This window comes from Triturus cristatus, chromosome 9, assembly GCF_964204655.1.
Source record: "Triturus cristatus chromosome 9, aTriCri1.1, whole genome shotgun sequence".
Taxonomy (NCBI): domain Eukaryota; kingdom Metazoa; phylum Chordata; class Amphibia; order Caudata; family Salamandridae; genus Triturus; species Triturus cristatus.
This window is the reverse complement of record NC_140592.1, coordinates 172,696,416-172,717,608: the sequence shown is the minus strand read 5'-3', so window position 1 is coordinate 172,717,608 and position 21,193 is coordinate 172,696,416. Positions and strand designations below refer to the sequence as shown.

General features: G+C 44.7%; 1 protein-coding gene across 14 annotated transcripts in view; it reads right to left on the bottom strand.

The window, feature by feature from the left end:
- MAGI1 (membrane associated guanylate kinase, WW and PDZ domain containing 1) overlaps positions 1 to 21,193 on the bottom strand; it is a 1,064,730-nt gene that overhangs the window by 180,335 nt on the left and 863,202 nt on the right. For all 14 annotated transcript variants that reach the window (XM_085624690.1, XM_085624691.1, XM_085624696.1 and 11 more), the window contains one exon: positions 2,600 to 2,731. In XM_085624690.1, coding sequence (XP_085480816.1) covers positions 2,600 to 2,731 — 132 coding nt within the window. The remainder of the gene's footprint in view (positions 1 to 2,599; positions 2,732 to 21,193) is intronic.

Genomic DNA, 21,193 nt, shown 5'->3' with positions numbered 1-21,193 from the left:
CAAGATCTTACTGAGCATGGGTAGAAGGGATATAGGACAGTAATTGCTCGAGACTTCCGGATTTAAACTTGGCTTTTTCAGTAGAGCTTTTACCATCGCATGTTTCCAGGCCAGAGGAACAAATCTATTGGTAATAGAGAGATTTATTGCATCCCGTATGGCCGGCAGTACCACCTCTTTCACCTTAGGTAGGACGTGAATAGAGGCGGGATCCAGTGGAGAGCCTGATTTTATTTGCACAAATGTCCAATAGAGTATCTAGGTCCAGTGGAGGAAATTCCTCCAGAGTGGGCTTAGAGTGATCCACATGCCTGTTTTTGTCTGGTGGATCATTGGTCATTGGGGTAGGAAGATCGCTCATTGAGCTTGTTGTCAAGAGGACAGAACCCAAATTTACTGTTGTGCATTTTTCCTAGCCTCCCACCAAAGCACACAGAGTTGCTTGAGGACATCCATCTCAAAGGAAAATGACGTGAGTGCTTCCACGTGAAAAAAATGACTTCTGAGCATTTTTGTACGCAAGTGTTTTAAGTTGAGTGTGCAACAATGAAAAGCTAAGTAATCTTTGCACTTACAAAATACGAAAGTCACTGACACAACATGGTTTCAGAGTACCCGAATAAAGTCACTGGGACAAGACACTGGAAAATTGTGTGTGGAAAAGGAAAATAGAAAGTTACCAATGTACATGAATGGAGAGTACCAGCTGGATGGGATCACAGAGCTAAAACAATAGTTGAGATTACAAGGGTGGTAGCCGAGGGACTCAGAAATGCAACATATCGCTGGCTTGTTTAAAAGTGCTGTAAGCTCAAGAGCTAGCCCATCTTATGACAGCAAGCTCATTAAGGTGATGCTCAAAGAAATTCCATAACAAGAAAAATCCTTGATAAAAATACATCCAAGTTGAGAGGTATAAAGAGACATGGTATGACGAGAATCCTGTGGAAACTGTAGTGTTTCTTGACCCTCCTTGCCCCTCTAAAAGAACTACATACTGCTGTCCCTATGAAATATTCCCTGTTAACATTTTTAATTACAAGAGTCCCGTCTTTCAATACCAAGCAATTTCTTGGATTCAGTGAGTTGGAGAAGAGTACATGGGTGGTAGAGATGAAGGTTTGCAGAGAGAAGGCAAACGAGTGCCATTGAGAAAATGTGTACGTTTTTTCGTACCAGGGGAAAATAGGCTTATATTAGTAGGTTTTTGCTGAAGAGGTGGAGGAGGATGACGGTAACTATGATTAAGAAAAAGAGGGTCTGAATTTGATGATTTTGAAACAGAATTGAATCATAGTTACAGATTGACTAAGACATGCACAAATGTGTTTATTTTTCTGGGAAAACTTTGCAAGAATGAAACGGGTTTCCAGGAATAGAACTGGTGTTGCAAGGATGGCAGCAAATAGAAGGCTTATTGCCAGCAGAGAACTCCACACCTATTATAGACAATCAGACTGAAGATATCAATATCATCAGTTTTTCACTTAATGCCATTAGCATGGAAAAGAAATGCAAAGGTCATTACAGATACCAGGGCCAACCACAAAACAAAGCTGAACTAATGTAGCGATTCTGCCAACCTTACAGGCATCCATATAATATCCATCCATATGAAAAGAAAGAAAATCCTGATGATACTGGACTAGACAAATGTAGCATATTAATGTTGAGAGGGACTGTAAAAAGACCAGACTGGCCGACAAACGGACAGACAGAAAGTTACTTCCAAGAATTGAAAGGATCTGGCTCCGACTAGGTGTTCTCAATGGAATGAGAATAAAGCGCTACACTGCGCTTTGGAGGACTTTAAATTGTCAAAGTGACCATTTACAATTCACGTAAGTGCCACGATCTGGAGATGCGCCATACTGCTTATTATTCAGAGTTCACAGTCAATGTGCTCTTAGTCCCAGTCGATTGCTATATAAATAGACACTATTAAGGCGGAAGGCCACATTTCAATTGAACGTAAAGACAAATGTGATGTTACACAAGTTAAAATCCAATCATAATTTTGTGAACACGCACTAAAGAAGCTTGTTCAGATCAATGGAGAGTGACAAAGCCAGCCACAATGGAAACCTTGCAATGATAATTACATTGATTGGCAGGTAAAACACGCAGAAGACTGTTTTGGCCAAGCGTTTCCACACTACATTTCAAAGGTTTAAAGATAAAAAAAACGAACTGGTATATCTACTGTGGATTAAGAAAGATTGTCTTATAAAGAAGCCCCTCAAAATCGGTCTTTAATGTGGAGAAAATAAATCAATTTACTATGAAAAAGGAAAATACTAGCACCATGTTGAATGTATTGGTATCACAGTCTCATTGAATATCAGCTAAAACAGTTGAAAAATACATGCAAGTCAGGATAGTATGAATTCATTATTTTTCAATGCTTCTATGATTATACATCAAAGACAAAAAGGGTATTTGTGATTCAAAATAAAACATTTTCAGATGGATGAGATATAAAAAAAAAAAAAAAAAAAAAGATGACCCCCACCTTGAATTTAGATGAAATTATTGCCCTGCAGTATCATCATCAACACTGAATAATATCAGAATGCAAATAATTTATATACGCTTTTACCATGTACTGGAGGTGCTCTGGGTTCTTGGTTACTTGGTGCGAGGTTGTTTGGAGCAAGGTTGTTTGGGACCAGGTTGTTTGGAACTTGGTGAACAGGAGGAGGAATGATTGATGGATGTTCTTCAAGCCACTCTGCAGAACAAAAGACTTAATACATGATCACCACATTTCTCCAGAAGAGAGAGGGGAAAAGAAATCAGGCTTACAGATGCTGACCAATTCCTAGTTGATCACCAACCTCTTAACGTCTAGAAATAGAGCAGACAAAAAGTAAGTCAATCTGTGTGTGAACAAGCCCATATTCTCCAAGATCACCATTCAGGCTTTAGGGTAATTAAAAAACAGACAATGTGCTGGCAAACATACAAGAGGATCTTGTCACACAATGTCTGCTGAACAAAGAATTGACAGGGTAGTCTGAAACAGTCTTCACTTGACATGTTCAATTCTCCTCAATCACAACCACAAGGTATACATTTAATAAACCTTGTGCCTCACATTAAAAATGCCAGATCGCACACCATATGGTACACCCACTGCACTCCGCACTGACAATCAACATTTTTATAAACCTTTTGGCTGGTTTGACAACTGTCCAGCATAGGTTTTCAAGCACATGCTGAAGACATGCAAATCCCCAAATACTTCTAGAGCCAAATGGGAATCAAGGTGATGTCACTTTATAGCTCTAGGACCTATTCGGTGGGATAAAAGTATTTTCTTCTTGAACAGGTGTTAGAAATTGGGTTACTAGTAGATTGGGGTGTGAGCCCTGGTCAAGCAACAACCACAATCCTAGTTAGGGTAAGTCACAAGCAAACCCCAAATTAATCTGTGCTGAACCCCCAGGTAACTTCACACAGAGTAGTCTGGCTTAACATGGAGGCAATGTGTCAATTATTTGTGCAAAACATCAAACAGTAAAACTGTGGAAACGTCACACAAAAAGGATCCCATACCAGGTGAGAAAAATCGAGCAAAATGTAATAAATAAAAGAAGACCAGAATGACAAAAATCCATTCAGTAGAACCGGAGTTTTAAAGAATAAACTGTAAAATAGCGCCTTAAAGCAGAAAGCGCCAATCGCAGCTATCTGGTCGCACTGGGTCAAATTCATAAGTTTAAGCATACCACGATAGAGCGCGGGTAGGATATAGTCTCAGATTAGTCCTGATGAAGATGTCTCTTCAAGTTATGTGCAAAGTGTCAGTTCCCGTTGGAGGGTCACGAGGAGCAAGGAGAGCGTCATGTGCAGCAGTCGGTCCAGGGAGAAGAGGAGGCAGGGAGTTGCTGATGGGCAGGCTGGAGCTTTGCACTGGCAGTCCCCCGCGGGCAATACTGCAGTGCAAAGAGGCTGAAGGCGGGGCTTGCATTTTTCGGTGCTAGTAGCGCGGTCTCTGTGCGAACTGGCCCGTTCATGGTCACGAAGAGCCCAAAAGCTTGAAATTAAAAGCTTGAGACCCACACCAAGTGTACAGGACCTGAGAGATACTACTTGGGCATTGGGGGTGGGGTGAGGAACATCGCTGGAGACTGGTCCAGAAGCTGTTGGGGAGTCTGTTATGTCCCTGAGGCTCAGATCAGGAGGCAAGCAGACTAGATCTTTGAGTCACTCTGGGGTTCTGGGTTTAAGATGGAGTTGCAGGTAAATTTCCCCTTTCCTAGGCAGGATGTAAACGGGTCAGCACAGCAGGGAAGCAGCTCCTTGTAGAGCAGCAATTCAGCAGTGTGGCAGTCCTTGCAGCAGCATAGCAATTCTTCCCGTCAGAGTATCCACAGCTCGACAAGCGTACTGAAGATTTGGTGCCGAGGTCCAGAGGTCCTTCTTTTACGCACAGTTTTATCTTTGTAGTGGGGAAAAATGTCGGCAAGCATGCTTTTGAAGTGCACAGATGCCCTGACTTCCTGGTCTGGCTCCAGACTAACTACAGAGGGCATGCAGCCCTTTGTAAGGCGACAGGACACAGCCTATTCAGGTGTTAATGAGGTTAGGCCCAGATCCTCCCTCCGATCCTGCCAGTGATGGCCCATCCAGTCACAGCTAAGTTCCCTTTGTGTGTGGCTGTCTAGGAGGAATACACAAAGCCCAGCTGCCAACTACACCCAGTCATGTGACCAGAGACAGGCTGCAGGCACCAAATTGCTAAGGCAAGAAATTGCCAACTTTCTAAAATTAGCTTTTTCAGAATTGTAATTTAAAACCAGACTTCGCCATAAGTTACGATTTTAAATTAGGATTCCCGAGACACAAAAACATGAAAGCAGTTATCGCTTACCATTTGGAAATGACGCTTCTCAAATGTAATAAGGCAACTTCAATATTATCCTATGGGAGAGACAGGTTTTGCAGTAGTGAAAAACAAATTTAAGAGTTTTTCACTGCCAGGAAAAATGTACATGCCCCACTTTTTAAATTCACTGCATTCTGCCGTTGGGGCGGTCTAGGGCCTTAGAGGTGGCCTACGTATTAAAAAGGAAAGTTTGGGCCTGGCAAATTATTTATTTTGCCAGGTCAAAATGGCAATTTAAATTGCACACACAGGCTCTGCAATGGCAGATGTTAGACATGTTTAAAGGGCTACTTAAGTGGGTGGCACAATCAGTGCTGCAGGCCCTCTAGTAGCATTTTATTTACAGGCCTTGGGTACAGGGAGTGCACTTTACCAGGGACTTAGAAGTAAATTAAATATGCCAATTGGGTATAAGTCAATGTTACCAGGTTTTGAGCAGAAGCACATTTGCACTGCTTAGCAGAGGTGCGAAGCGTCCTAAGGCCAGCAAAACTAGCAGGAGCGAAGGCAAAAAGTTAACGGATGACATGGCAGTGAGGGCCCGGTCCTACAACAGGTCAAGAACAGACTACTACCGGGGGAGTGGGACAAAAGGCCCTTGCAAGGCACTTACATTTGCATGGCGTAGCAAACGTGTGCATAGCACGGCCACATCACAAAATCCTAACATATTTGCAACATGCTTTATTTTTGCACCACTCAGATAAATTCCACATCTAGGCACCAAACCTATATCAGATTCTGCTTCAGAAATTCTGCCACTAGTTTAGTCCAATAAAAGTGTGGAGGTAACAGACTGTCATGAGGTTAAATTACTGTAACTAGATCTATACATGCCTCTCAAAAAATGCTTAATGCAAAACTAAAGATCAGAGCCTTCGTTTGTTCGAAAGTCTGTGTAACCGGAACTATGTGATGCTAACCCTGGAAGCAACCCAGTGGGGTCCCAGGGCCTCAATGAAAAAAAACATTCAAGGAAATAGGACTTTGGAATACAAGGCATAATGAGGCAAAGGACCCTGAACTGCAACCACCAGAATCTTCTACAACAGAGTAGTGCCTTGAGGGCCTAATTCACAAATGCATTCATCAGGTGATCTGAGTATCAGTAATGTATTGGGGAGGGGAGGAGGGGGGGTAGTGGCTCTGTTGAAGACAACCTGTAATTGATTGTTGGCTTGTTCCAATTTGTCCTTTAACAAAGAGTAAACAATTTATTGATTTGTCTAAATGTTTACTCTCCTCCAAACTGCAACAAGTATGAAGTCTAATTGGAAAAATAGAAAGTGATGTGTCTAATCTGCACTGTCCTTTTACATCTGCATGGTTTATAACCGCTGGTAATTTCAAGCAAAAAATGTCACTTTTTAGTTTTTAAGGTTATCTAGAAGATAAAATGAGATACGAGATACCTAAAGTTGTGTTTCAGGTTGGTTATTGCTCTCACAGAAGCAAGAAGGTTTTACCAACTCTATTACAACATACTTTATTTAAATAAGTGATTCCTAAGTGACAGTTTGGAAACGAATAGTTTACCTGTCGGTGTAGTTTTGCAGCTTGAAGATCTTTCTGGATTCACTATGCTGTGCATTATTCAGCAATCTGGTGGTTGGGTCCGGATTCATAGTCTTTTTTTTTTTTTGTAGCCCAGGTGGGCGTCGACGTCCCACCATTTGGTGCACCTCTAGTGACGTCATCGTGCTTCCTGCGGAAGTCCCACCTTTGGGGCGCCATCTTCGGGTTCTTTTTTCCCTTTTTTTTAGGCGTTCTCTTAATTTAGTATTTCAATTATTTTGTTCTTCCTTGTCCTTCCACCTCTTTCTCCATCCTCATCTTCCTGGCGGAGGTGGGTGGGTTCGCTAGTGAATCCAGAAAGATCTTCAAGCTGCAAAACTACACCGACAGGTAAGAAACTATTCGTTTTGCAGCGTGAATCTTTCTGGATTCACTATGGTGTGCATATACTTTGTAGCGGTTTGTTATCTTTGTGGCGGCTGGGTGGTAGATGAGTGTTGGCTGTTGAATATGTGTTGAAGCACCTTCTGTCCTACTTGTGCTTCCTTGTTCATCTGTATATCCACGCAATAGTGCTTAGTGAACGTGTGCACTGAAGCCCATGTTGCCGCCAGGCATATGTCTTGAATGGGCGTATTTGCCAGAAAGGCAATAGTTGCTCCCTTCTTCCTTGTGGAGTGGGCTCGTGGCCCATCCGATAGCTCCTGCCCTGCCTGTTTGTGGCAGAATTGTATTGTCAGTGCGATCCATCGTGCAATGGTGGCTTTTGTCACGGGTCTACCCAGGAAACTAGTTGCAAAGGAGACAAAGAGCTGCTTGGTCTTCCTGTGCTCTTTGGTCCTCTCTATGTAGTGCATCACTGCCCTTCTAGCGTCTAGAGTGTGCAGTGCCCTTTCTGCGCTTGCTGTGGGGTTTTGAAAGAAACTCTGTATCTGAATTGTCTGGTTCATATGGAATGTCGACACCACCTTGGGCATGAAGTGTGGGTCCGTTCTTAGAACCACCCTATCCTTGTGTATCTGGATGTAGGGCTCTTGCAGTGTCAGTGCTTGCAGCTCGCTCACTCTGCGCAGCGAGGTTATCGCTACCAGGATGGCTGTTTTCATTGTCAGCATTTGCAGCGTGGCCTTGTGGATGGGCTCAAACGGCGCCTTCATAAGCTCGGTTAGGACCATGTTGAGGTTCCATGCCGGCGGCGGCATCCTCTTTGGTGGCGCAATTCTTTTCACCCCCTATAGGAACCTCTTTACTACCTGTGACGTAAAGAGACTTCCTCCTCTCTCCCCTCGTGTGTAAGCTACGATTGCCGCTAGGTGTACCCTTAGGGAGGATGAGCATAGATTACTTTTTAGTAGGTGTGTGAGATAGCTAAGCACCGTTGACTGTTGTCATTTTATTCAGTAGTTTATTTCTGCTGCACCATATTGTGAACCTTTTCCATTTCTCCCCATAGCATTTCCGTGTTGTAGGTCTCCTTGCCTCCCGCAGCACTCGCATAGTGCTTGGAGGTAGGTTCAGGTGCGCAAACTCTAAGTCTTCAGGAGCCATGCCGCTAGGCTGAGGCTCTCTGGCTCTGGATGCAGGACCTCTCCGTTCTGCATGGAGAGCAGGTCCTTTCTTCTTGTGAATTTGTGAGGAGTGCCTTGTGCCATTTCCACTATTTGAGAGAACCAGGTCTGCCTTGCCCACTGTGGTGCCAGTAGGATCAGTGTCATGTTGCTGGTCCTGCACTTGTCGAGCACCCTGTGTAACAGCGGTATCGGTGGAAAAGCGTAGGCAAATGTCTTTGACCAACTTATCCATAGGGCATTCCCTTGCGATTGCTGTTCTGGTTGTCTGGATGCAAAGTTTTGGCATTTTGCATTCAGGCGTGTTGCAAACAGGTCTATTGTTGGTGTCCCCACCTTTGGAATAGCCTCTGTGTTTCCTGTCCATTGAGCTCCCACTCGTGGGATGCCGATGTCTGTCTGCTGAGCCAGTCTGCCTCCACATTGTCCTTCCCTGGTAGGTGTATGGCCAGCAGGTCTATCTTGAGTGGGATGGCCCATCTCCAAATCTCCTGTGCCAGAGTGGAAAGGGGGAACGATTGTGTCCCTCCCTGCTTGTTGATATAGAACATGGTAGTAGTATTGTCCGTCTGTATCAACACTTTCTGGTTGTATAGCTGCTTCTGGAAGGCCTTCAGGGCTAGCAGGACAGTCTTCAATTCCAGGTAATTGATGTGTCTGACCGCATCTGCCGGAGTCCACAGACCCCTCACCCTGAGTTTGTTCATGTGTGCTCCCCATCCTATTTGTGATGCGTCCGTGGTGATGGTCACAGTTGGGTTTGGTGGTATCAAGGTCTTTCCTGTAGTTAAGTTCTCCCTGTTACACCATGCTATCTCCTCCTGCACTGCGTGCGTAACAACCACTAGATCCTCCCAACACCCGCTTGCTTGTGACCATTGCTGTTGCAGCCATTCTTGGAATGGTCTCATGTGAAGCCGTACATTGGGGACTAGGGGGATGCATGACGCCATCATCCCCATGATCTTGCTCACTGTTCTCACGGTCAGAACTCGCCCCTTCTGGTAGAGACGAGTCTCGTTCAGCAGGGCTATTGTTCTTCTGTCGCTCGGCATGACCGTTCAGTCTATGGTGTTGATCTTCGCCCCCAGGAAGATCTTCACCTGTTCTGGTTCCATCGATGACTTCCCCCAGTGTATCGAGAACCCCAGGTTTGTTAGTGTTCTTGTCACCCGTTCTGCGTGCTCCTCGCACTTGTCGCGAGTGCTTGCTTTGATTAGCCAGTCGTCTAGGTAAGGATACACATGAATCCATTCCCTTCGTAGGTACGCTGCTACTGCTGCAAGGCATTCTGTGAAAACCCTTGGGGCGGACTTTAGACCGAATGCCAGGGTTGTAAACTGATAATGATCCTGGTTGATGTTGAACCTTAACAGGTTTTTGTGTCTGTTCATTGGGATGTGCAGGTAGGCGTCTTTGAGATCCACGGTGGACATGAAGTCTCTGCCTCGCATTTGGGGTAGCACTTCTTGTAGTGATGTCATCTTGAATTTTTGCGTCTTTATGAATTTGTTTAGGAATCTTAGGTCCAGGATGGGTATTAGTGATTCGTCCACCTTTGGTACCAGGAAGTAGTTGGACTACACTCCCTTGTTCCTTTCTCTGCATGGCACTGGTTCTATGGCCCTCTTTTTCAGTAGTTGAAGTGTCTCCTCCCTGAGTTGAGCGAGCTCTTGACCCGAGCGCTGTCTTCTCTTTGGTTTCTTGTTTGGAGGCCTTTTCTCTAACTCTATGCAGTATCCGTGCTGTACGACGTTGAGAACCCATTTGGCTGAGGTTATTGGTTGCCATTGTTGCAGGTAGAGGCCCAGTCTTCCGCCGACCGGTGTTGCATGTTCCGTTGCCATCCTCCATCCAATGTCGGACATTCAGGCATCGCCATCTGATTTGTTTTGTGTAACCCCCTTGGTGTTCTTACATTGCGCTTCACCCTTCGGGGTATGCTGGGGGTGAGCGTCTTTTTGCGTGTGTAGTCACTTAGATGAGGGTTGGTCTCCCCCTCTCCTCCTTTGGCCACGTCCGTTTCCCCTCCTGCGAAAGGACTGGCCTCGAGGCTGGTACTGCCAGTTCTACTTCTGCTGTCCCTGCTGGCTGTGACTGTCACCCTGCTGCCCTTGCTTGAATGTCTGGTGCGACGTACCCTGCTGGATTCCTCCCCTTCCGTAGGGACTCCGATTTGGGGTGCCTCTTCGCATCCCTCTGAATTGCAGGGCCCCCATGGATCTTGCCGTCTCATTTTTCTTTTTCAGTTGGGTGAGCTTCTCGTCCACAGTTTCCCCGAACAGCGTTTCACAGTTGAAAGGGGTGTTCAGTATGTTATTCTGGACTTCCTGCTTGAATCCAGAAATTCTGAGCCAAGCCTGTCTCCTTTCAGTGATCCCTATGGCCATCAGTCTGCTCGAAGTTTCCGCCCCGTCCAATGCAGTCTTGATGCATGAGTTGGCAATATTCTTCCCTTCCTCCACTAGATGGGAAGCCCTTTGACGGTACTCTTCTGGGAGATGCTCGACTAGTTCCCCCATCTCATCCCAATGCTGGTACTGGTGTCTGTTCAGTAGCGCGTTTGAGTTTGCCATGCGCCAGTGCATTGCGGCGTTTCTTTCTACCTTCCTTCCAGTGAGGTCCATCCTTCTGCTCTCCGCCGTGGAAGCAATGATGGAGTCGGCAGTGACCGATCCCTTGATGTAAGGAGGATCCTGCGAGGAGTGCTTGTACTTCTTTTCCGTTCTGGGTGTGATGGACCGGCATGTTCCCGGTGTCCTTAAATGCCTCCTTCCCTTGGTTCATTACGCTTTGGAGCATGGGGAGGAACTGGCTCCTCGTCTGGATGGGGAGCAGAGTTTCGAGTAGGAAGTCTGCTTTCGGCTTCTCCTCATCCAATTTCACACCAAAGGCTGCTGCAGCACTCTTGACGACCATGTTGTAAGCCCCGATGTCGTCTGGCGGCGAAGGCCTCGAAGGATACGAGTCCACGGGCTCTTCGGGATTTTTGGCGTCTATGTCCTGCCATTCCAGCTCCCGAGTCATAGACGGCGCGGAGCCGTAGAACAACTGCTGATCCTCTTCATCATATTCTCCCTCATAGTAGGGGCCTTCTTCCTTCTCTTCAGGACCTCTCGACTGCTCTTCGGCGTCGAAATCTCCCTGTTCCTCGATCTCAACGACATCCATCGACGGGACCGTTGGGATTTTGAATTGTTTCATTCTTTCGTCAAACTCCTTCTTCCTCTGAAGGATGCTCTCCATCTCCGCCTCGAGCCTTCTCTTTTTCTTTTCCATGCTTGAGATGTGCTCGGCGTCGACCGCAGGTCTCTTCGACGGAGCTTGCGTCGACGCGGCCTTGTCTTTCGTCGCCGAACGTCCCACCTAGTGGGTCTGTTTCGACGAACTCTGTCTCTCGGTGGTCTTTGGCACCTGGGAGTCCTTCTCGAAGGATCCGCTCGGCCTTTTGTCCTTTGAACCACTGGCGGACGTCAACATTTTCGGCGCCGGTGTTTTCTTCGAGGACTTTGACTCATTTTTTCGAGAGTCACCTTCCGATTTTCGGGGCCCTTTTGGTGGTTTTGTACTAGACGTGTCTCTTACCTCGTCAGGCGTTTTTTTATCGGTCTCTGCGACCGTGAAGACATCAGGTCCCTCGGCAATGTTGTCTTCATCGTCGGTGGAGAGGCCCAGATCGTACAGTGACGGGGCCTTACCCTTGCCTTCCATGCTGAAGTTGGCTCTCCTCTGACGTTCTGTCACCCGAAGAGTCTTCGGCGCGAAAGCGGAACAGGCGGTGCAGTCCTTGCTCTCGTGGTCGAACGGCAGGCAAAGGTTGCAGACCGGATGTTGGTCCTTCTGCACGTACTTGTGGTGGCAGTTAGGGCAGAACTTAAATGGTGTCTTGTCCATTGCGCTCAGAGCCTCTGAGTGCGCATTTTCCTATGGGCGTTGAAGAATTTCGAGGATCCCCTCCTTCTTCGTCGTCCCGGCTGTAATACCTTTCTCTGTAGTCTTCTAAAAGTTCTCCTTCGATGAAACTCGCGTATTTTCCTTCTTCCTTCATCTAAAACTCTGGAGCTTCTCGATGACGATCCAGACCCAACGGCGGAAAAAAGAATCTGAAGATGGCGCCCCAAAGGTGGGACTTCCGCAGGAAGCACGACGACGTCACGAGAGGTGCACCAAATGGTGGGACGTCGACGCCCACCTGGGCTACAAAAAAAAACAAAAAACAAAAGAAAGACTACGAATCCGGACCCAACCACCAGATCGTGGAATAATGCACAGCATAGTGAATCCAGAAAGATTCACGCTGCAAAACTATGTTTATACATGGCAATATACGTATCCAGACAGACTATTTGTACCTCTAAAGCAGTTCGGGGTTATTGAAGTCTTTAAGGCTATTCATATAGGCTCAAGTGACCAATTCGCTTTGTAAATAGTGCTTGAAGGAAAATATAGAATATGTAGAGTGTCATCTTTTGACTTTTGCCTAACCTGTAACCATGGAATAAGTGTCTCAATTACGGACAAAAATCTTCAAGAATTATTTAAGATCAAAACTGAAAAGACCTTGATAGACATGGCAGAGATTGCTATTGGGTGGTATAACCAACTAGTTAAAAGAATGCTAAGCCTCCTGAAACCTAATAAGTAACCGAATTTTTGAGGAGGAACTAAGAAGATTGGTATTTTGCAGGTGAGGTTTGACCAAGAGTGTAAAGAGCAACAGAAGGCCCATAAAAGATTGGATCAAAGAATAAAAACATACATGTTTGTGTCGGGGAGGTTTCCTAAAGAGCAGGGTGGTTTTAGAGAAAAAGATTCTATAATCGACCACGGTTTCATAAAACTGGGAGCAGCAAGGGGGTCGACAGCAGCAGTTGGCAAACTTTGCTGCTGCTTTTTCATCTCTCTGGATATTTTTGATGAGGTTGATAGGGTCACCTTTTGGGAAAAATTGAACTGGAGGAGCGTTTCACAGGACTGGTTGTTTATGCTCTAGCAATTGCATTCTAATAATTGGGTACTGATGGATCTAAACTGATGAGATATACTATTGGGAAAAATCCCAAGGGAAAATGAACTAAAGTAGGGGTTCCCACATTCATGTATGTGGATTTAGTCATAATAGACTACACTCTGATAGAGATGCAACAAAAACTTCATGCTTTGTGTTGGACTTGGCCCTTCCGGCAGGTTCACCCCTGAACGTTTTGCCTTAAGCTCCGACATAGTGGTAGTGATTTTTGGCCTCTGTACACTTTTGCACTGTGGCCCAGTGTAAAGTGCGTGCGCTCTATGAGTGCGTGTGGTGAGATCGGCCTGCCCTTCCATAGGAATGCATGGGGGGGGTGTCTCCATGGTAATTCCTGATGTGAGAGGTGTGCAGGGTCGAATTTAGTATGTGCAAACTCGTGAGAATAAATTCTGCGCAATGGTGTGCGCAGATTTATGGTGACTGGTGGAGAAGTGCCACTTCTAGAAGTTGGCATTTCTGTGTACTGTGTGTCTGCCTGCCTGATGTGGAGTGCATGTCTGGCTTGTGATTGACAGGAGCGGAGAGGACTGGGGAATTCCAGGAGCCAGGGTGAGTCTGCCCAGTGGTGAATGGAGAGATCTGCATGTAGATGGGAGGGAGGAGTTGCACTTGGGACCTGAATAGGACTGTGCCTTCCCTCCACAAGGCTGGCTCCGCCCCCTGTGATGCGTCTGAGCACCAGGCCCCCACCTGACAAAGGAGAGAGGAGCTGAGCACAACTAAGTGCTCCAAAGCTACCCTAAACCAGTTCTGACTGGTATCCCAGGCACGGTGCTGTGTCACAAAGGAAAAGGGCATATAAATATAGGGGCTGTGACCCCATGAAATTGTTCATTCCTGTTCTGTACCTGAAGGAGGGGGGCTTGCTGCTGGTGGGGCCCAGGAGGGACCGCCATGGGGTTGCCTCCCTACTGGAGGGCCCTGTGTGCTGGCCCCTGGATTGCCCCCCTGATGCCTAAAGGACTTTTTGGAACCCTTTTGCTCGTTTCTTCTTCCTACAGGACCTTTTTGGTTGCTGTCCTAGCACCCTGGGAGCGCTTTATTTCCATTACAGCAAAGCACTGTAATTGTTCCAAGGAGGAGCACTTTAATTGCATGGCCCCCAGGAAAAAGGAGCGCGAGGGCTCTGCAGCGCAAAGCTGCGTGTGCAGGAGGGAATCCCCGCCGTAGGGATTCCCCCGCGTTTTGGCTGCAATCACGGGTGCCCATCCCGCTTATTTTTATAGTAAAAATTACGGTTGCCCACCCCGCTTATGGGGCGCCATTGCGGGTGCCCACCCCACTTCTACCAATATTTTTCTCCGAGGGAGCCTACCCCTCATTGCCGCCAAAAAACCCGAGCGCCGCTGCCGTCCGCGACTCGCCTGGTTGTGGGCGGGGCCTGGCGGACTGAAGTAGAAGAGGAGATGCCCAGGGTGGCGCCTGGTCGCGAGGGGCTTCAGTGTGAAAAGGAAAGCCCTGCGCGCCGCCACGGAGGAAAGTTGTCTGGAGCCTCGCGGGCTCCGGGAGTTAAGTAAAAGTCCTGGGTCCCAGGAGGGGGCCCGGCTGAAGGGAAGAGGCGGCCGGAGCAGGCCGTGACGGCCTAATACCCCAGGCGGGGCTCCCATGGTGAAGAGGGAGCCCAGCGGATCGCCGCATAGACCGGAGTCCACCGAGGAGCAGAGTCCCCACGCAGAGCCCAGGTGAGTGAAGCTGCCACTTGCCCCAGATGAGCGGACCCACGAGAGGGCGGGCCGCTCCTATAAGGGGGCAGATTTGCTTTAAAGGAGCCCCAGCGGGTCGCAGATCTTTGGGGGCAAGTTCTTTTTGGGGCATGATTTATTCCTCAGGGCCCGTGTCCTTACCAGGCTGGCCATATTTTCAGCTGCCCCGCTAACGAGGGGGCAGCTGCACCGAGGGGGGCAATATTGATCAGAGCGGCCCCGTCTAGCAGCGGGCCGCTCCAACGTTGCGCATGATTATTTCAGAACCAGTGCGCACCATGGGGGCATGTTTATTTCCAGAGCCTGGGTGGCTCTAACGTGAGGGCACCGAGGTGCCCTGGCCCCACAGGTGCATTTTTCCCCGCTGCCCCACCTGATAGAGGGCAGTGGCCACGTTTGGGGAACATTTGGATAAGAGGGCACGATGGTGCCGGGCCACAGTTTGAGATTCCCAGAAAGTAGTGGGCAGCTGCATAGTTTAGGCCCTCAGGTGATATCCCCAGCTGCCCAGCAAATAGTGGGCGGCTGCAACGCTTAGATCGCTGCTTTGGCAGCGCGCACTGACTTATGGGACACAGGGCATTTGAGCCCCCTTTTTAGATGGCCAGTTGGAAAGGGGGACTGTTAAGATTATAGAGCGCCAGGCCCTAATGTGATTGTGGTGCTAGGAAATGTGATTCATGTAGTATGATTTACGCACCCTGTTTTGATACCTCTAAATGTAGTTTTATGATTATGAGGTTGTGTTGCATATCATGGTTTATGCTAGTGAGATTATGTTCCACTGTGTGATTTATGCCCCTAATGTAGTTATACTTAGGAGGTTAGGGTCTAATGAGTTTAGACATATGAGAAGATTGCATAATGTGTTTATGCTGGTGACGTTGGCGCAGAATGTGGTTTATGTTGTAGGCTGATGCTAAGTACAGTGGTTACCAGTAGTTACTGGTTGTGTTCTATGTTTAGGATATGTTATACATTTACTAAGTTCACTTTGTGATGGTACTGACAGTGGTCCAGTTGGCCCTGTCAGGTGTAAATAACCCCTTGTAAATATGACCTAGTGCCAGGTGGCACTAGGTATGTGTTTACTATTCTAATGTGTTATGAGAATACAAAGGCTATTTTTGATATATCCTTCTGTGGAGTTCCTTTTGTAGTGGGCCTGGGATGTTGTTGCTGTGTGCGTGCGCAAATGCTTTACACATGGCCTCCAGGATAAGCCTGGCTGTTCGTGCCAAGCTACCAAGGGGGTGAGCAGAGGTTATCTTTGGCGTGTAACTCGCTTGCCCTGACTAGAGTGGTGGTATCTGCCTGGCTTTGGCGCAAGCCTTAGCCAACCAGAAATTCAATTTCTAACACTTTGCACGCCTATTTTGAACTAAACAGACTCACTGTGAACGTGGAGAAAACCAGGTCAGTGACTATAGGTATCTAGGTTTTACGTTTGCCAGAGATCCCAAAAATTGGACAAACCTATAGCAAATTTAAGGTAAGAGTAGCTCTATTGGCAACTGTAAATGCTCTGAAAAGGTTTGAATCCTGCCTTGGTGGCTACTCAGTAAAGACCACAGGAGAAAAATACTGGGCAAGCTGATCTGCAGGCACTTTATGGAGCGGAGTTAATGACCCTTGAACAGTCTTGTCTGGGAGTCCTAGAAAACCTTTGCATTAAGTCTTACCTGGGGCTTCTAAAATACTCAACGATACACACAATTAGGCTGGCACTGGGCCTCTATTCATGGACCTACTAGCTCGATACAGGATATTATGGTTCTATTTTGGTAGCAAACAATGTAGTAGTGAAGAAAATCTTCCCTCTTTAAAGATGAGGAATATGTCAAGTGTTGAATTCTCGCAACATATTTGTAATTTCATCATTAAGACTGGATAGGTAATCGACATATTTGAGATTGATGATTTGATGCCCCTCCATAGGTTCAAGAATGCTCTCAGAGATGGGGTAAGGGAATCCACTGTAGTTTGTGATCGACTGTATACAGATGGAAAGCAATCAGTACATCACTTTATAGAAGTCATTGTGATTTTTCCTTTTTTTCTTAAGGTCACATATAAAAGACAAAGTAGCATTTTTTAATTTCGTACAGGAGTGGATCCTGATTGCTTCTAAAGCAGGGATTTGGCCACATCTTTGAAAATAATGGGTATTGTTTCTGTGAACCCAAAATTAAATGCATCTTTCTTTAGACTGTCCTCTCTTTTTAAGTTAAAGGTAAAGGGTTATTCGGCCTGTTTGCAGAAAGCATGGCATTAGAACACAAAACTATCCACAAGACACAATATGTGTAAAGAAGCACTTAGATACATTAATCACAGTTGCAAACATACATAATGTTAATTAAGCAAGAACTTTTCAATAAGTTTTGAGGGTTAAGAATTCTAATAAAGGCCTTTTCCTCAGATATTGAGGGTTTATTGGGCTTGGGTACAATATTGTAACTTTAATATTTTTTTTGGAATGTTGGTTGATTTTATTTATAAGGTGAATTACCCAAAGAGATTTAAAACAATGAGACAGGGATGCTCCTTTTGAATTTTTGATGCAAATATTACAAGTACTAATGACAGTTAATATATGTATAAATAATTTTAACCACTATTTCTTTGCATGAAAGTTTGTCAGTATGGTAGATTGAGATTTGCATTCATATAAGAATTACTGGAAATAAAGTATTTTACTACCACACATTCTTTTGTACACCCGTGTTACTTTGGTGCACAAATACAATGTTTAAATAGTAAATACAATAACCTGATTCACAGAAAGAGAATGAGGAATGTTAACATTGGACATTGCAACAATGACAGTGGAAATCCAGCCAGTATGGCAATTGTTAATGTATGGTCTGTGGAGGTAGTGTTAGTGGGAGGCGTTGCCTACCAAATGTAGGTAACACACATTCAAACACACGCTTGTCATTATTTCCAAATCATTTTTAGGTAGAAAGAGTATGCAAATTTAATTTTCTGAAAGGCAGTGGTACATATCTTTGCAGAGTGTGAAAGGGACGGTTTCAACCATATTTTAACACAGGTGTAGAAGAAAGGGTTTCTCCAGAGGAGGAACGAAACAATTGTGCGTTCGAATACAAATTTCTACTTGAACACATTTCACACTAACATACTACTGGAAATCTCCAACTGTCTTCCATTTTTACAGAAGCACTCCTGGAGTTCTTTGTGAATCTCATGAAAGTCTATTATCTACTTCCACCCGATAGAAGAAATTACTTAATTGGACATGTGGCCTTTCATAGCTTAAAATGCAGAGAGCTAGAAGCCGCAGGGGTCTAAACCTGGCAGGTGAGCAGATTTGGAATATTCAAATTTCAAGAAGCTCCTAATTATGGAAGTATTCAAACTAGCCTTTGACTGAGGACTTTTAATTTTAAGGACATCGACTGAGAAATACCAAATGGTGGCTCACCCCCTGCATCTGGTTAAAAAGTACATGACCTAGATCCAAGCTCTTTGCATTTTTTTTTTTTAACTTCACCACATAATGTTCTGAAAGTCCATCAGGTTACACTTACATTTGATAATACTCCTTAATAAACACACATGTAATAAAAGGTAAACCAGTAGTAGACTTACATCTGTTCAGCCTTCTTGAATAATGCTGTTTATGCCCCCGCATCAGTCAAAATTCTACATATTTGATGCATTAATTTACTGTGTAACACATACTTTCCTTGAAATGCTGCATACGTCTGCAGGCTGAGCGTACCCAATTAAGTGTGAAGCAGTTGCTAATGTTCAATGAATGATCATATATATGGCACATTAGCATACTGAATTACATTTGCTCAGCTTCCCATTATCTCTTTATTAACTTTAATTTCTTTCTGGCTAGTTGCGGGAACAGATTGTTCTGCCTCACTTGGCTTCCATTCAGTTACTAGAAAGAAAGATGGGTTGTTATGGAAATAAAAGATTGAAAGCAAATAGGACTCCAATTTCAAAATGATCCACTTATTCTTAAGCCACTGTAAGCCTTAAAGCCATGCGTTAAGATATCCACTGGTGGATGTCGACTACCTTTCTTAGACTCAAATCTGGATGGAACACCAATTTGTGGTGCGAGTCAATGGGACATCCTGAAACCCAGTCTATGGTTTTAAGAAATATGGAAATTATTGTCAATGTTAATCTCTCTAACTGCTAACCTCAATTTTTTGTTTTGGTAAGCTCATTTAATGGCATTATTTTAGCTGCACGTTAATGAGATAAAGGTATAATCGGTGGTCGCTCTCTGAGCACAAGAGAGGGAAAGAAATGTATATCTGAACTAAACCAAGATATTTATCCCCTTGGGTTCCTTGAAATGTACATTTACATTCCTTTGTTTTGCTCAGAAAGTGACCAATGTTAACACCGTTTAGATTAGGAATGCATCAAGGGACGACTGCAACATACCTTACCACTGAAAGACATGACCTATTTTCTCTAGATAAATAAACACAGAATACTAGGATAATTAGGGAACTAGCACAGACCAAGCAAATTATAGAATTCACAAGAGGATGAACATATACCATGCAGAGATTAGATGGAATGTACTAGAAAAATTGGCCACAATCTCCAAAGCTTTAACAACTCATCTGATAACAGGGGGTAGCAATATAAACAAAATTGTGCAGGCAAAGCAAGTCATTGGTGTTTGTCGAAAACAGTCACATATTCTGTTGTGTGCAGGATATGAAACTGATTGGGTAAAAAGGATATCCTGTATCCTCAGACAGGTGTTCAGTATTATAGGTCTAGCACAAAGCTCTTAATGGGTCACGCCATCCTCAAGTATCAAAACAATTTCATGATAACAATACTTACATATACATAGTGGAGCTTTCAGTCAGCCTTCTCCATCCATTGAGGTGTTTAAGTTTAAATCTAATTTTGCTTCCACCCACCAAGACATACAGCATGCGGCAACAGGCTTGTCCCTTCAGCTATTGGCTCTCTTCTATGTGATGATGGCATTTTGCTTGTTCACCTCTCTACTAAAATTGTACTGCATGTGAATGTCGAGGCCTGTGTCATTCACATGCTTCCAATCAGTGCTTTAATTTTCTCATTCATTTATCTTCGTGAGAAGCCATTTTTCCTTTTTGTGCTAACATATGCATACCACCTTTCCATTGCAGCATCTTTACTCATTACTTTTGAACGTTTAAGCTCTACTGCATATGCTCGCTAAAATAAAAATAAAAATTGCAGGCTTGCAAGATCCTATTGGCTTTGCAAGGTGCCTGTTTATCAATTTGGAAGCTTTGCACTTGGACAACACTGCTAGGCCTGGTAGCACTGTGAATGGACTTCAAAAACTGGGAGTGGTAGCAGGTTTCATAGGTAGGGTAATAAATGGTCTCTTTCAAATTAATGTGAAACTAGGCAGCAGTGATAAAAGGGATAAGAAGTCTGGTCAGAAGGGTGACCACATGCCAACAATACAATTAGGTGAAGCACTTTGTGAGATAATTAGATTAAGCAAATTGTGATGTGTTGGCTAGGAAAAAATAGCATTTCCTTTTGCTCAAATGGCTAGTTACCATGAAAAAGTGACGCAATATTCCCCACTAATAAGTGTGTGATACTCATGATAATTCATAAGTAACTCATGAGTCGGGTAGAAGCATGAAAGCCACTCACAGAAAAAGCTTTGCAAGGCTAGACCAAAAATCCTGGACAGCTACAGAGGAAGGCACTGTCGGGATTCTGTGATCGGAACTGGCAGCCCACTAGACGGTTTGCACAATCAGGGGCTGCCTCAGCTCTTTTCTGTTTTACTTTTACTCTGAGATGCCAGATTGTTTTGTCCCTAACTAACATATCAATTAATGAACACTCAGGTTTCATATTTGTTCAAAGTTGTAAAACCAATTTTTTCAAGTATGTTACAGTTTTTAAACTAAAATGTTTAAAAGCAGCCCTTCAAAAGGGGTAGGTTGCACATTGGTGTCTGGTATTTCAACCTTAAATAATTCTGCAGTTTTCTGCTGCAGATCCATGGTATCTGTTGCATCTAAACCATCAAAAGCAGTATACATGGAGAGAAGTAATCCAAATACACAGAAAAGGAAAATGTATATAAAATGATCTTTGTGGAAGTATGAGGAAAAAGCTTATGTTTAATTTGTCTTAACACCAACATCTCACACCACTTCATTATGAAGAACCTGGTTATCACTGCGGGCAAGATGGTTTTGAGCTATGCATCTCAACCACCATTGTCTTGAAGCTGAAGAGTGCCATATTTTCTGTCCTTTTTAAATGAATATCTATAATCTGATGCTCTAACAAACCCACAAATAGTTTCCATACAAATTATACATTTGCTAGATTGTTTAATTATGAACTACTAAGTAGACATTGTATTACTCATCATTTAGAAAAACAGTAAGAGGAATGGGAATTGTTTAAAAGGTCGTAAAAATGCAAGTCAAATTACTTAAACAATATATTTAAA